This window comes from Truncatella angustata, assembly GCF_020726525.1.
Source record: "Truncatella angustata strain MPI-SDFR-AT-0073 chromosome Unknown BKA67scaffold_4, whole genome shotgun sequence".
Lineage (NCBI taxonomy): Eukaryota > Fungi > Ascomycota > Sordariomycetes > Amphisphaeriales > Sporocadaceae > Truncatella > Truncatella angustata.
The window spans coordinates 2671764-2687879 of NW_025763384.1; the positions used below are offsets into that span (position 1 = coordinate 2671764).

The 16116-nt window shown below is 49.8% G+C and overlaps 6 protein-coding genes across 6 annotated transcripts; 3 read left to right on the top strand and 3 right to left on the bottom strand.

The window, feature by feature from the left end:
* Positions 1-163: 163 nt before the first annotated feature.
* BKA67DRAFT_535856 (uncharacterized protein) lies at positions 164-3373 on the bottom strand (the record flags this gene model as incomplete). The annotated part of the gene is made up of 3 exons (XM_046100073.1): positions 164-1945; positions 2003-2776; positions 2837-3373. The coding sequence occupies 3 exons, from the start codon at positions 3371-3373 to the stop codon at positions 164-166; spliced, it is 3093 nt and encodes a 1030-aa protein (XP_045958809.1).
* Positions 3374-6656: 3283 nt separating this feature from the next.
* On the top strand, positions 6657-7969 carry BKA67DRAFT_517007 (high-affinity nickel-transport protein-domain-containing protein; the record flags this gene model as incomplete). Its single annotated transcript, XM_046097869.1, has 2 exons — positions 6657-7413; positions 7464-7969. 2 exons carry the CDS (start codon positions 6657-6659, stop codon positions 7967-7969), a joined length of 1263 nt encoding a protein of 420 aa, XP_045958810.1.
* Positions 7970-8178: 209 nt separating this feature from the next.
* On the bottom strand, positions 8179-9083 carry BKA67DRAFT_658831 (class I glutamine amidotransferase-like protein; the record flags this gene model as incomplete). Its single annotated transcript, XM_046107347.1, has 2 exons — positions 8179-8595; positions 8673-9083. The coding sequence occupies 2 exons, from the start codon at positions 9081-9083 to the stop codon at positions 8179-8181; spliced, it is 828 nt and encodes a 275-aa protein (XP_045958811.1).
* Positions 9084-9784: 701 nt separating this feature from the next.
* Positions 9785-10754, top strand: BKA67DRAFT_517367 (survival protein sure-likephosphatase/nucleotidase-like protein; the record flags this gene model as incomplete). Its single annotated transcript, XM_046097897.1, has 2 exons — positions 9785-9962; positions 10036-10754. 2 exons carry the CDS (start codon positions 9785-9787, stop codon positions 10752-10754), a joined length of 897 nt encoding a protein of 298 aa, XP_045958812.1.
* Positions 10755-11212: 458 nt separating this feature from the next.
* BKA67DRAFT_658833 (5',5'''-P-1,P-4-tetraphosphate phosphorylase 2) lies at positions 11213-12284 on the top strand (the record flags this gene model as incomplete). The annotated part of the gene is made up of 2 exons (XM_046107348.1): positions 11213-11341; positions 11427-12284. 2 exons carry the CDS (start codon positions 11213-11215, stop codon positions 12282-12284), a joined length of 987 nt encoding a protein of 328 aa, XP_045958813.1.
* Positions 12285-12584: 300 nt separating this feature from the next.
* Positions 12585-14459, bottom strand: BKA67DRAFT_658834 (uncharacterized protein; the record flags this gene model as incomplete). Its single annotated transcript, XM_046107349.1, has 3 exons — positions 12585-12758; positions 12818-13909; positions 14028-14459. The coding sequence occupies 3 exons, from the start codon at positions 14457-14459 to the stop codon at positions 12585-12587; spliced, it is 1698 nt and encodes a 565-aa protein (XP_045958814.1).
* Positions 14460-16116: the final 1657 nt, after the last annotated feature.

The window sequence follows — 16116 nt, forward strand, 5'->3', positions numbered from 1 at the left end:
GACGTCCATTAATAACGTAAATGAGACAAAATACAATAACAGATAACGATACGATCTAACGAACGCTTCAGTCTATCCACCTGTCCTGCTGTGCATTTATAAGAACATTCCCATAAACGACGTAATTGAAGCAGAAATCCAAATAGTTTGCTAATCACACCTTTTAGGTGACTCTCTGAGGTGTGCAGTTGTTTGTTGGATCATCAACCTCCTCATCTGGTGTAGGAATCGGTGTTGACTCCAGCGAGATGACAGAGTGATTGTCATCGTCATCATCCGGATCTGCGGACTTGCCATTGTCCACCTTGATTTCTGTTGTTTTGGAGGTCGATTTTGCCTCTTCGCTGCTACCATTGGGCTGGATCTTTTGTTTAACGACAGCCTCACCACCAATGATTTCAACCTCGTCCTGGGGCTTGTCATTCTCGGCGGTTTTCTCACGCTCGCCAGCGGCGTTCATTTGAGCATTGTCAATATCTTGAGCGCCCTTCTCGCCCATACCACCTTCCGCAAGTTCCCCGCCCTCGATCACGACACGGAGATCTAAGTTCTCGTCTTTGGAATATACGCGGAAGCCCAGAATACAAATCGCATTCCATGGATCTGGAAGTCCGGCCTCCTCGTCTGTCTCGACCGTCTTGTCGGTGGTAGCAGGAGCAGGCGGCGGTGGTGGCATTCGAGGCTTCTTCGACATATCATCACTGCTGTAGAGATCCTCCCAATCTTCAACAGGACTGTCGGAAGAGTCAGCCTCTGAAGAGTAGTCTTTCTTGTTATCTGCAGGAGGTGATGGTGTAGACTTGGCTTCGAAATCCTTCTCGACAGCTTTGTCTACAGCATCTTTCTTCGGCCCTCCAGTCTCATCCTGAGCTGGAAGAGAGTCAGGCTTGTTGTCATAGTTGACAGTGGAATCACGTTTCTTGTCCTTGAATACTGTCTCGTCTGTCTGAACCGCTTTGTCTTTAGGCGTCTCCGCCTCTTTCTTCTTGAGCTCGATCTCCTCGGCCTCTTCTTTCTTTTTGCCCTCATCAGCCTCGGCTTCCTCTTTGACCTTGCGTTCGGCAGCTTCATCATCCTCTTTCTTCTTACGCTCGGCTTTACGCACCTCGCTATTTCGCTCATGCTTAGCCTGGTTCTTCTTCTGCTGTTGTTTGGTGGCTCCGCGGTTGAGATGACGCTTCTCCCACAGCCTGCGACGCTCACCTTGTCGTGACTCGCTCGCCTTTTTAGCATCCGAATCTTTTCGGAGCTTAGCAACCTGCTCAAGATGTGCAACACCTTTAGCATGGGCGAGGTCATAAGCATTACCAACAGAAGCAAGCTTTTCATGATCCTCCCGCTTCTTGCACTCACGCTTGACAACTTCTTCGACGGTAGAATATCTTGTGTCTCTTACACCAACCACACTGACAAAGACTGAGTACTTGCCTGGCTCCATGCAGGGCAGTTCAATTGATACTGAACGATCCATAAGATAGTTCCCGTGTGATCGGACAATATAATCCTCTGCGCCGGGCTTACCCTGCTCATGGATGCGGAAGTGTAGGTAGAACCTGTATTGCCCATGGAGTCCCTTATAATATCTATTATCGAGTTGTGAGAGCACAAGGACCAAGGGGGACTCTTTTGTCAGGGCGAAGTGAAACTTCTCATTGTATTGAGGTTTCCAGGGCACCTCAACTCCAATCCAGCGCTGACAGCATCGCCAGTCCGGGCTGCGGAAGAGACGGGTGCGGTCGAAGTGCTGGAATTTACGAAGCATATCCTCATAACGTATCCAGAAGACTGAGTCATTGCCGAAATTATGACCCAGCTCTTCCTTAGCTGCGCTGGTCCATTCCTTGGAGCCATCACTCCAAGGACCATCCCAGATGCCCTTCTTCAATTTTCCCCAGGGATTCCGCAGTTTGACAAGACGCTCACCACTCTTCAGTGTCCTTGCGTCCTATAGATAGTGTTAGATATGAAAGGATAAACTCTGGAGCAATGAAATAGGACTTACCATCATCACGTAAGCATGTCCCTCACGAATTCCACTCCTTTCACCATAGCCGCCATCCAAGAGTCCAGTGGAGCAGCCGAACATGAACTCCTTGTTGACCTTGCTCACCTCGTCGTCCCAAAAGCTTTCCAGGTCAAGAATATCGCTGCCTAGAAGCTCGGTCGTGACACCACCACTGAGGTCTTCAAGGCCTTCGCCAATCCAACCACCAATGAGTGAAGAGTAATCACCATGCACCTTGGCCAAAGCCTTCTCGAGCAATGGTACCCAGGTCTCATTTGACTCCAAGTTTGAGCCAAAGAAGAGTGCTTTGGACCCAGTCTGATAGGTTTTACGGTAGGTCTGCTCAGCATCTTGGCTTTCACGGTCAATCTGGTTTAGAAGGTCGCGTTGCAGACTAGGCGAGTCCCAATTCGGTGAAGTGAGATACAGCTTGTCATCAATAATTGAGTAAACCCACTCGCCATCTCGGTAGAAGACAAAGCCGTAGATGCCAATGCGCGTGTCATATTCGACACACATCTTCTTGATGCCGTCCTCGACATTTGCCAGTGCACTGAGACTGGCAATCAGCCAGCAGTTTCCAATATGGCCCTGCTTCACGTCGCCTGCGTCAAGGTTTTCCATGAAGGTCGGGGCTTCAAAAATCTCGTGAACCCTTTTGATAGCCTTGGGAACAGCAGTGCTGGTGCTCAGGCGCGGCCCGGAGAGATCAAATTTCTTGGAACTCAGGTAGTTGAGACAGTTGCCCTTGCCCATTTTCAAATCCCAGTCCTGGGAGAAATGTTAACCTCAATGTAAATACCTAACTTCTGGGGTGAATTGGTGACCTACGATATCCCAACCAGGGTCTCTATATCTTGTGTTCACCCTTTTGCATTCTTGAATGATCTTCTTCACTTTGCGCCGACACTCTTCGACAGCACGATTGTAGCCGGCGCTCAGCAGCTCATTTGGCCGATCCTGGTTGCTTGGCAAAGGCACGGGATCGAACGGCAGGATCGCAAGCGCCTTTGTAAACCTCTTGGCCGACAAGTGATGCCATATCTTATTGATGCTACGTTGGGGACTGGGCCTCCTCTTCTTCTTCTTCTTCTTCTGATTCTGATTGTTGTTATTCTTCTTCTTGCTGGACTTACGGTAGCAGTCATCCCCTGAATCGGATGAGGAGCTATAGCCGAAAGCGTCGAGGTCCTTGCGAGACTGCGAGGATCTCCCGGATCTGCCCGGCTCTTCATTCCCAGAGTCCGAATATGATGAATATCTCTTCGATCTGGACGACTTATGCGATCTATGTGATCTTGTAGGTTGTTCGTCCTCGGACTCGGAGCTATAACCAGGAGCCTCTTTTCGGGATCGAATTCGAGCCATGGTAGCAGGCTGTACAGAGCTCCTGATCGTGACACAGTAGATATAGTACGTTTGTAAAGTTATATCAAGTCCGATTCGGGCTCTTTGCATCAGTAAACGTTAGTATCACTTCAACAGTATTGTACATAGCCGCGGGTCGTGCTTGGTAATCTTGTACAATGACTCGAGGGATCTTACCTAGAGATAGCCAAAGCAACATTCAATTGATGAGATCGCGCGAATTGTTGAAGACCAGTCTTCGAGAACAGATCTATATGCTCGAGGATGGGCTTAAAATAGGACGATTGGTTCTCCCGCAAGAGAAGGAAGAGGAAGATCAGGCTGGAAGGGGTTTGCAGGAAGGCATACGAACGGAAGAACGATCAGGGGAGCAGGGCTCACCGACTTTGAAGAGGAAGGCATGAGCAATAAGAGGCCTGGCCGACGCAATGATAGGAGCACGAGCGAGGCCGGCTTTGGCTTGCCAATCCGAGCCATGATTGGCTTTCATCGGGAGACAGGGGACGCAACGAGGCGGATATTCTGGGGAATTCCTAGGAACGACTAAGTTAGTTAGCGGTTGAGAGCCGTTGGGACCCTTGCTCAAGGTGATCAATAATGTTCCATACGGGTTGAGTAGTTCTGGACCCCGTCTTCTTGCATATCGGACGTCGTCCCTACACAGTAGAGTCGTGCACCATGTCAACAGCTAGGTGACCCCTGTAATGCATGAGCGATAACACGATTCTGGCTGCCGCTTGGTTCGGCTGCCGTCCCGTTGGGGAACGATAAGCTGGCATCCATTACTACAGTATGTAAAGTAAAGTACATAGGTTAGTTGGGACGCTCATGCAGGGCTGGGAGCTTTTGTGGGCCGGATTTTCTATTTAGACAATTTCAGGGTCCTCGCTAATTGTCGCCACCCTGTTCGGGCCAAGCGGCTGCTGTGTACCTACATACATCAGTAATGTCGGTCTGTTTCACTGACCCCCGAAGACCCCAGAGTTTAGGAAAAGGGGACCATTTCAAAGCGACACAAGATGTTGATCTCTGTAATGTCCACAAGTCGGTTGTGTCACACAATGTTCTTTGCTCAATTGCATGGTGGCGAGGAGCACAGTCAGACGATAAATGCATTGGCATAAATAGAGGCACTGCTGACCATCCGTGAGAACAACTGCTCGCGAGGCTCTACACCCTGTTTGCTTGCTTGAGCTCAATATATAATGCCCCAGATGTATAAGCAGTGGGTCCCATCCTTCTAACCTAGTTCCCTTCGGCCGCGATTCAGACCCCAATATGCTGAGCGAAGTCCAATCAGCGTGGTGAAATTGAAATGAGTGCAATACGAGGCACGGTTGGCTGTGTTACCCTCGTCGATTCAGCTTTCCACCAGAGTGGCAGAAAGCCATGGAAACCGCTGAAGTGTCACAGCATTCAAAATCCCAGCGTTTCTTATCATGCATAATACACTTGCACATCGATGCGGGCTTACTGCTCTAACGAGAAGGTACAGAGACGCAGTGAAAAATCGCCCAGAGCATATCAACGCGTATGTGCATGTCTGCAGCACAGTTTCTATGTTGCATGGCGCCGTTGCCCATAAACCATGCATTCGCAAGACTGCGGTGGTTCGAGTTGATGGGAAATCTTGAATGTTTTGCGTACAGTAGATGCAACGACTGAATGTTGCGTGGAGCGCTGTCAGCCGCAGAAATGAGACCGCCTTGTTCACTAAGAAGGACTGCAGTAATTAGTTCGATTGCAACATCGTAGCCGACCATGCCGGACAGCTGGCGACCAGTAATCGCGGCGGTCGGTCTCTGCGTCAACCATATGCGGTGACAATGCAACAATTCATGGGGAACTCTTCGCGCGAAGCGCATCTGTACGCTTGAATTGGACCACGTTTGATCCCATAAGTGCCGTCAAACCGACACGTTGACCACCAGCTCTTGGTGATCGGTCAGCATCTCACCACACAATGTCGGCTCCATAGGATGATTCGTGCTCAACGACAAGCGACTGCAGCTGAATTATGACCGATTCAGGACTCTGGACTACTGCCGCGTGCTGATCTGGCAAGTTTCGGACGACTCGGGTTGTACCTTCCGGCGCGCCTATGCGCTACCTGGAGGCTGGCATCTTTTCTGTCGGTGTGGGTTGGACCCCTGGTGATCCGTTCCATTTGGCAAGTAGTTGTCAGAAAATAAAACGAAACAGACCTCCAGCATGTTGATCAACATCAAATTCCGCCATTGAAGGGGGGAGTACTTTCTAAGTACATTAGGAGTTATTTCATGCCGACTCAGATGACTAGCATACCAAGACCGGTTTCGGATCGTTATCAGGCCATGCTACTCGTGAAGATTGTCTCTCGGGTCACATCCCCACAGTCAACCCACGTCAAAAGAGGATGACCGTCCTAACCGTAGGTTAGAGATAAGGGATAGCGGTGTTTTCAAGAATTTTTTCACTTAAATAAATTTTATTTTATTTTAAATTTTTTTAAAAAAAAAAAAAATTTGGTTTATGGGGATGGCCGCACTTGCGCAAAAGACACCAATTGTCAAATACTAGTAGACTTGCTCCTTGGTGGTTGTGCTCCGTCAGCAACATAATCGCAACAACGCGCGACGTATGCAAGGGGATTCAAAGACTCTAACTTAAAACCCACCGTAAAATGTCGTTAAAGAGCTACTGCATCCGCTTTCACGCACAGTTCGGATCAAGCATTGCTGTATAATTGGTAGGTGAGAGGCTTTCCTTGTGTCGTCTTCAGAGTCAATTGATAACCGAGTATTCCTTGAGCATACTTCTGCTGTGAACATAAACGGGTTTTCATATATCTATAATTACAATGCTAGCTTGTCGAGGAACCAGGTGATTGAAGTGGTGCCCATGTCCCTCTATCAACGCAGGTACTTATATTCTTTGTTTCCGAAGTTGTTGCAACCCCTCTAGTCGTGAGCTTTTCAGCACCGGGAGAAACACCCAGCGTGTTTCGATTGGTAAGGCAGGTGATATACTCCGACGATGCTTTCTTATCTCTGAGTAAATACTCGCTATGCCAAGACTGACTATTAGTGGCCGTTTTTGCTCATGGAGATGCGTTGTGTGGGGCTGGGATGAGGGGAAGAGCACGCAATTTTCTTCACCATAATAGATTTATTTCCCGTGTTCAGACAAGAGAATAGTGGTGATATATTTGCTAGATATCATCTTAGCCGTCCTGTTATATTGAGAGTTGAATGAAAGTTGCGCCTTGCAGAAACGTTACATACAACTGGGCATCAGAGTCGAGATGCCCCGCTTCAATCTACCGGGTCTCGGGCCCTTGGCTCGCATCAAGGCGCTGCCGCTTCCCGTCATCACTATCATAGCAACTCTGATATTGGCGAATGCCGTGGTGTGGGCGGCAGTAGGCGTCGTGCTACATTACTATCCGGCGATGATTACGCCGGCAGTATTATCATATACGCTCGGATTGAGACATGCGCTTGACGCCGACCACATATCCGCCATTGATCTGATGACACGGCGCCTGATTGCATCGGGGCAACGACCAGTGACCGTTGGAACCTTCTTCAGCTTGGGGCACTCGACCATTGTCATCGTTACGTGTATCGTCGTGGCGGCTACCTCAGGTGCACTGCGAGACCGCTTCGACAATTTCCAGTACATCGGGGGCATCATTGGCACAAGTGTCAGTGCAGCATTCCTGGTCTTACTATCTGTTGGGAATGGCTGGATTCTATATCGTCTGATCAAGCGTCTTCGTCAAGTTCTACAGCAACCCGATCCACATCATGAGGCCGGTGGCGGTGGGGACGACGAAGCAGCTGCAAACTTGCAGCTCGAAGGAGCTGGATTCATGGCCAATGTATTCCGGAAGGTCTTTCGCATTGTGGACCGCCCTTGGAAAATGTATCCTCTAGGTGTATTGTTCGGTCTAGGTTTTGACACGAGTTCTGAGATTGCTGTGCTTGGTATTGCAAGTATCCAGGGTGCTGCGGGGACAAGTTTGTGGATCATCTTGATCTTCCCCATACTTTTCACTGGTAAATTGCTCCATCAGATATTTTGTCAGCGATGTACTAATCTTGCACAGCGGGAATGTGTCTGCTTGACACCACAGATGGTGCCTTGATGATGGCTCTCTACACATCGAAGGCTTTTTCGCGGGACAGGGTCGCAATTCTGTACTATTCTATCGTCCTCACTGGAATCACAGTCTTTGTATCAGCCTTTATCGGAATCGTTCAGATTCTGTCCCTGGCACAGAACGTCGCTGAACCCGAAGGGAGCTTCTGGGATGGCGTCAGTGCTATCGGAGACAACTTTGAGATTATTGGAGGGAGTATCTGTGGTCTCTTCCTTGTGGTTGGACTGGGCTCTGTCATTGTGTATAAGCCTTGGCGACGAAGAATGGAGCGGCGCCGTATCCACCGAGTGCCATCAACCGATGCCGAAGATCGTTTCCTAGCAGCTGATGAGCCTCACTCGGCTGGAGAGCCTCGGCTAATTGTTGTAGATGAGGCCGAGCAGGACGAGCGTCCAATAACCTCTGGTAAGCCTCGCATCGCTGAGACACACACTGCGGTTGGGCCGAGCTAGCATCAGTCATCTTTCAGAGAAGTTGTCTTTTTTTTCTTCTCCCCGACCAAATAAGAATAAGACGCGGTGAGCTGTCCCACAATGGTGACAAAGCATTGAGCAGTTCATTGAAGTCATACGTGTGTAGAGCCATGTCTCAATATATGTATTCACCGCCAACTATAAGGAAGGTGAGCTGCCAGCCTCAAAACACTACTTCATATTGGAAATCAGATCCTCGATTTGCGGCTGTCACGATCCATCTGCACCTCGGATTCCACAAGAGGTTCTCTGACCCAATCCAGAACCCGTTGCCATATAATATGTCCTTCGTGAGGCAGGTCAATTTGAGCATTCAATTGCGCCCAAGCCTTTTCGTCTTGCTGATCAAAGCCAAACCACCGGGACGAATCATGCATTCGAAGCCTTGCTGTTTGGGCGTCCTTCTCAGGATGCCCTTGGAATGTCAGGATAGTTCTTTTCTCGTTGACGAGGATCTGGTTGTTTTGAGCCAGTTCAACGAAACCTTGCCCTGGCTCCGCAACCTCTCGCCTATGATGTTGTTGAATCAAAAGAGAACCAGCGGTCGCGGATGAGGGGAAGAAGTCCATTCCTGGGTCAGTGAGTTTTATATCATAGACTCCGATCTACAGGGCCGTTAACGGTCATTGTTCACGAGGTACGCATTGTTACCAAGGAACGGTTCCATCACCATCATACTGACCTGAGGCTTGTCCATGTCAACGATCTTACCACCGAACACTCGAGCAATTGTCTGGTGGCCCCAGCATAAGCCGAGGATTTTCTGATTGGGATGACATAAAACCAGTTTCAACAAGAACTGGTGCACCCTCAATATCCAGGGATGCGACTTTCGAGGGTCTACATTGGCACCTCCAAACACAATTAGGTCGAACTTGGCTGGATCCGGCAGCTCGTCGTCGGGCCGATTAGCAGGCTCAAAGAATGTCAGGTTCGCGTCTGGCGCGACTGCGCCGATAGTCCTCACATACGACCCTTCGATAGCGCGTATGTACTTGGAGCGGTATGAGTTGAGGAGGACAGCTATAGTCAGGGGCCTTAGTCGCGACGCTATTGTGTCCGTCTCTGATTCGGAGTCTGAGATCGATGACATTAGGTAATCAAAATTTCGGCAAAATGTAGTACACGAATGAAGTACATTGATAGTAATATGTTGCCGTCTCCTGAAGGTCTGTTGAAGACACTTCTGCTCTGTTGAAGAGTGTTGAAGATTCGTAAGGTGGTGCTTATAATGCAGTGGAATAGGAGACGAAGGTCAAACCACCACTTTCGCCTGATGACGAAGTTACCAGCTCGTGGTTCAGAAAGCTATGGTCACATGCTGCTCTGACCGGACCCTCAGGTCCACGTCGGCAGTCCAGTGGCCGAGCCTGGAGAAGGAGAAGCGCTACATACATATCCCAGCATGCTCGGCATCCAAAAGCATTAAAGAACATCTTTCAAGACTTCAGTGAAGTTGCCATTGAAAGTCAACATTGCCCGTACTAAGCAGCATGCGTGAAGGCAATTCCTAACAAATCGTCAAAGGTTATTGTTGACGGTTTTCAGCCCGGCGCAGTTCAATTTGCATTAACGTAGCACCCACAATGGGTTTTTGACACGCAAGAAACTTGGCCGTGGGTTCTCCAAGTGGATGGCGCATGTTCATTGGATGCTGATCTGCCCAAGTTAAATGAAGTCAATGGCTTGTCAAAATAGGCTGGTAAGTATATATATTATGGGTGGGCGCATCACTTCAGGAGGTGTCTATGGCGCTTCGGTGATTCACATACACTTATTGCCAGTCACCGTACGATGCGGGCCACTGCGATCATATGTGCGTTGGCCGCTATTGGTGCCAACGGCGCCCGCATTTTACAGTCAAATGACGATGGATGGGCTGAGCTTTATATAAGAACATTGAATGAAGCATTGAACGAAGCTGGGCACGATGTCGTGCTTTCAGCTCCAGCGGAGAACAATTCCGGGCAAGGTAAGCTACCAATTTCGTCTCGTAGCACGAATAATTCTATTTATATATATACATATATCCTAACCATTGACAGGTTCAAGCGATGAGGAGCCAAGCCCAAGGGATGATGCATGTCAATACAACAGTTGCTCGCCGGATGGTGCACCTGTCGGAACCAATTCCACAAACAACCGACTGAATTGGGTAAATTCTTTCCCTGTGACCTCAGCCAGGTACGGCCTCGACACTTTTGGTCCCCAAATCTGGAACAATCAACCGGCAGAGCTGGTCGTTTCTGGACCTAATGTCGGCACCAACCTATGGGTTCAGGTGCCTTTCTCCGGTACCGTTGGTATAGCCGTCTACGCCGCCCACGAAGCCAAGGTCCCGTCTATTGCCTTTTCTGGTGCTTCGACTGGCAATCTGGCCTGGAACACTGTCCCTGTGCCGTCGCGTAGCTCGGTCTATGCAGCACTTGCTCGGAATTTCACGGACGCCATTCTCGCGGCGGGCAAGCCATATCTGCCAGACGGCGTTTGGCTCAATGTCAACTTTCCGAAGGTTGAGGGCGCTTGCACGGATCCAGCCAATTTTCGTTGGGTTCTAAGTCGTATCAATCTCGACCCCTTCGTTGAAGATGTTGAGCATTGCGGTACCAAGCACTTACCAACCGAGACAGAGGTGATTCTTCGCGGTGGTTGCCAGATTTCAGTTAGTGTTGGCGATGCAACAGACAAGACAACAGCTTCTGCAGACAAGCAAGCAATCGTTCGGGACAAGTTGAGCAATCGGCTAACATGTATCGATGATTAGGGAATATGGAATGCCCACGATTGCTATTTCGTTGGTCCATGGGGCATGCCCAGAACATGGAACTTGCCAATCAGAAGCTTGTACTTGTTTGAATGTCTGTTATGGAGTAATTATATATATAGCTTCCTGTAATCTACCGTATAATGACCTGCCAATCTGTTCGGGAAGTAGTAATATTTTATCATGACATACCTTCACTACTATAACAGTTGAGGCTTGTTTCATACACGATTATGAATCTTTCTGTTTTTGACAATTCGCGTTATTCCACCAAAGTCGTTATTATCTTCCGTAGCTACCAAACAACAGCGTATTTTTAGCGTGACGATTTACCGGTAGGTGCTGGCAGGGGTCTATGCATATGAGCGCCAGTCTCTTATGCAGCTTTCCTGATGTGTCGCCTAAGATAGATCACGATCGGAAACGTCGCAAAAAGAACATAATTAACTATGTACGACATGTCACCTGTACGGGCACCAGTGAACCTGCCAGGTCTGGTAAAAACGGCATTCGCCAAGGCAAAAGCAAGCGGCGATCTCACATACTACCCCACACAGGTCGCACTGCTGGATGTGAACTCAATCCACGTACGTTAACATGGCGCATGCCCGATTCCAACGAGAGCACCGTTCGAGCGAACCTATTTGTGCTCACAATGGATCTGACATGTAGTTCCAACTCCGGTTCTCGCCCTCCCTGGCTTCCAAGCCGAAAGGCCCCCCGCCGAAAGACACCGAGGCGGACGCGAAGAGGCACTTTAACCCCTTCGAGAACCCGCTCCCGTCCATGACCATCGCCCAACTGCCGCCCTCGCACGCCCTCGTCCTCAACAAGTTTGCCATCGTCCCCGAGCACTTCATCCTGATCACCAAGACCCCAAAGCCGCAGACCCACGTGCTGGAGCGGGATGACGTCGCCGCCGCGCACGCGTGCGTGCGAGCGTACTGGGAGGAAGGACAGGAGCTCTTTGTGTTCTTCAACTCGGGCGAGCACTCGGGCGCCAGCCAGCCGCATAGACATCTGCAGCTGCTGCCCGTGGAGCAGATGAGGCATGGGCTCGACGAGCAGATTAATGGCGACGGGTCACAATGGAACGTGCTTGTGGAGTCGGCGCGGGGGCAGCAGCAGCGTGGAAATCTGCCGTTCACCGTCCTGAGCGAGACCATCTCTCCGGATATCGGTCCCATTGAGCTCCACGAGAAGTATGTGAGCTTGTATCAGAGAGCGGCGGAACTGGTGCTCCCGAATCAGGAGGTTGCCGGCGAGGGCGAGGCCAGGTTTAGCTACAACATGGCCATGACGAGCAATGTCATTGCGCTGTGTCCTCGTCTGGCTGAAGGTGCTGCAATCAAGAACCAGGATGGCGGTGAAATCGGTCATATAGCCTTGAATGGCACATTGCTGGCCGGCACTGCACTGGTGAAGACTCAAGAACAATACGATGTGCTCCGGGGGAATCCGAACTTGCTTTTTGGTATCCTTAAGCAGATTGGTGTGCTACCTAAAAAGGTGGTTTCTGGTAGCCTGTAGGCTCCAATAGGTGGGAACGAGTGAGGACAAGAAGAAAGAAGTATTGCCAGAAATTGGAATTGCGAACTATGGAGTCAAGACAGCTATCGTATCTGGCATTATGAGATGGGAAAATGACAAACGCCGAGGGTGGCCTCCGATGACAAATGAGAAAAGGAAATATGCATCTTCTGAAATGTAAGTCAAATCCATTTCTGTATTGACCGATGGTCCTCCAAACCAGCCCGAGCATGATTTACTGCAATCTGACAGCCCATGACAGTAGTCCCACAATATCAAAGTACAAAATCCATACTGAAATCACGTGTTCTGCATCACCAACTCGTCCCAACGTTTTGAGCAGGTAGAGTATCCAAAATTGTACGAGCCGCCATTCTGAGCAATATATGCAGATACTTGCTTCCAAGGGATTTTTGTCGATTTAGGACTGGCGCCCTTGATCAGCTTTTGGACAGCCTCCTTCAGGAGCTCGACCTATCATGGCCATGACGTTAGCGAGGCTTCTAGAAGCAAGATGAAAGTATTCAACTTACATCCTTGCGCGTCCACTCGGGCTTACGGACCCGGTCCACCGGGTCTTTGGTCAGGGTGCGATAGCGGCCCCGGAGTGTCGACTCGGCCTCTGTGAAGCCCCCCTCAAGCTTGATCTCACGGTAGGTCTTGCCTGCCCGCTTCGCCTGGACGAGGTACTCGTTATGCCTGTTTCGCTCCAACTCTTCGGCCGTGAGGCCTGCGTCCCCGGGGTCTGGTGAAGCAGAGACCGAGACTCGTGGTGGCTTAGGCTTGATGTTAGGCAAAGATCTGCTGTGGGGAGTAGAGTTCTCGTTGGCCCCTCTTTGATGGAAGAAAGCCGCAGCTTGGGCCGAGGTATAGTTCGTGGTTGGGAACGGCTTTTCGGGAAGTGCCGTCCTGCCCTTGGCATTAACGCGCCTGGTAGAAGATGACTCCGGGGCCAAGTGCTGTTGCTCAAAGGATGCGGCTCTCGAAATCACCCTATCTGAAGTCGGGAAGAAGGAGAGATGTGCCGGCTCGGATGAAGACGTTGGTGCAGGTGATCGGTCGATCCGGAGAACTTCTGGTGAGATTGTAGTGGGGTAGGACATCATGCCTACCACGGTAGCTCTATGGGTTTCCATCGGAGCATTAAGCCTCGCGGAAGTCGAGGCCCTGGAGGTTGGTGAGGATGCAAAGCGACTGTATGTTGTACCCAGAGGGCTGGCCTGGTCGTTGGCCTGCACTGTATTTCCTAGGACAGGTACGCTGGAATCGATGGCCCAACCATTACTGGGCAGGCCACGATGCATTCCCATGTAATTCGTCGATGATGGGTCGCCGAAGATAGCTGGCATTGACTGTTGTCTGGGAAACTCCGATTCAATAGGAGCAAAAGGCGGTGGAGAATAGGTGTCCGCGTAAGTGGCCTGAAATGTTGGCCACGTCCTCTGATGTGAGGAGTTGGTGCCCATGCCCCCTTTGTTGATCTGGTGCTGATGGTTGTTGTGGGAATGACTCGGACCAAGGTGCCGTCCTGAGACATGGTAGCCGCCCGTTGTTTGATGGGTACCGTTGTTGGACGGACTATAAACCGGCAAATCTATGAAGTCTCTTTCATATGTGTCTCCGAACTGCAGATGAAAGCAAGTCAGAATTGTGCTTGGAAATATGGAGATTTGTTGAGTCCTTCATCACATCAAGTTGATCAATCCAATGAGGGGTGGCGGAGAAGGCTTCGCACAAACTTACCTGCCAGCTAGTTTGATCGTTGCCCACGTTCTGGGGAAAGTTCCTGCCGTCTTCCATCTTGATGGACTCTCGTTGGGGCTGCAGTACTTGACTTGCGATAAATTGCGTATGCTGTTGCTTGGGAAAGGTGTGGTACTGCGGATGGCAACCTTGGACTTGAAGATGATGAGACAGTTCCTGAGCCCAAGAAACGATGCCCTGCTGCGTCGTATGCTGATCCAGTTGATGGTAGTGAGGGTGCTGAGGCTCAAACTTCCTTGTTCCTTGTTGGTGTTGACGCAGCTGGAGCTGAAACCTCACCGTTGCAGGTTCTTGAAAGCTATCGTGTACTTGATCAATGTTTGTGGTGAAATGTTCTTGTCCACTCCACAAAGATTGGTCGTTGCAGACATACCGATTATGCAGAACTGGCTGCTCTTGCTTGATAAACATTTTGACTAATACTCCTAATATGCAATGCAATATTTCCTTCTGTACGCTACTGTCCTCCGGCAGGTTTGGGCTAATGCTTGCAGAAAGATCTCACACCCGTGTCGCGTATTGACTTGGCCTTAGCTTTATTAGATGCGTTCGCTACATCTCACACCCTTCTGCCGGCTTTTGTGGTCCTATAGAGCTCTGAAGGGTCAACCGATCAAGGTGAGCTTCACCGCTTTGCCTCTAGCGAGCCAGTCACTGTCGAAGTTGACGATGCCGATGAGGTACCAAGATTAACTCAGAGCAATGGACGGTGCCTATTAGGTTAGGTTGGGCAGAGACGCATTCCAGTAACTCGAAACTTGGCGGTCAGGAACTGCGAACAAGTTTATGCCGATGGGATCGGTGCGGGCTCCCGTTGAGTTGGGCTTCATGAACAGGTTGCCGATGGTTCTGGGATCTTGCAGATGGGCAGTAGGAACCGCTTCACTAACTGCACAAGGGGGGAGCTTTAGAGAGGTGTGTGGTTGAACCAGCTGATAAGGAGATGCGATGCGAATAGATGTTGATTACGTGGGAGGGAATTTATCGCTGGCCACAGAGGGAAACAGACCAAGGTGTGGTGCCTCAGATTTTAGATATGGTCAGTCAATAGGTGATCCTGTGGTAAAAACGAGACCATTATATACCTAAAATACTGGACAAACTTTAAGACAATACAGGACAATGTTCCAGCTCAGACTTGGTGGGCGGTATAATATAGATATCATCTCACATCCTCGACAATATTTTTCATCCTTCGAGAAGCCATGGTCATTGTCCCTTTGCCGAATCTCACTCGAATTATGACAAGATAACCCTTGCCGCTATTAAAACTGACTATTGATCGGACACTAATGAATATTGTGGGTGGTACGGGAAGGCAGGCTTTGCTAGATCTGGTCGAATCTTCCCCATGCGCTCTGCCAGAGCCGGCTCTAATCTTGCCTCCCGAATCACCTGAGAATGCCATTGGGGGGTTGTACTGTAGGTTCTTAGCAACAGACACGAATCACTCGCCGGATGGAGTATATTGCAGCGCAATGAAACTAAAATCCCCAGCATATCACAATTGATAAATGCGGCTCTTCTGCAAGCAGTTCTCAGAGGCCAGTCCGGCGCTGATGGTTACGTTAGCAGCGCAAATCTGCAAGGACGGACAAACTACATAGGGACTGATCCTATTGGCTGTATCGAAATTCCTAAATGCAACACCCGCAGCTCGCGTTCGCAGAAACCTAATGATCTGCATATTCTTGCTGTCATCAGTTACACACAAGAATAAGCAACTCGCTGAACCCTTTATGGCAAGGAGCCAACCCGACCAAGTACCCATATGGCCCGAGATACCTGACATCATCAACACATTACCAAAATAGTTTGAGGGCTTCGATTCTGACTAGCCTTTGTCTAACTTATATTAGAGATCGGAGAAAGGTTTCCTTTCCCATTAGTCGTCTGGTCTATACTTCTACATCAACCCTGGGCTGGCTGTCCTACAGCCAGCCACGTCTCTCACCTCGGGCAGCCACTGCTGACTACTAGCCCATGACCTCAACCTCAACGGTGAATCCGGATAGCTGGTAATGAATCATTCCCGAGACATGAACAAATGGCGCGTTTTGAGTAGACA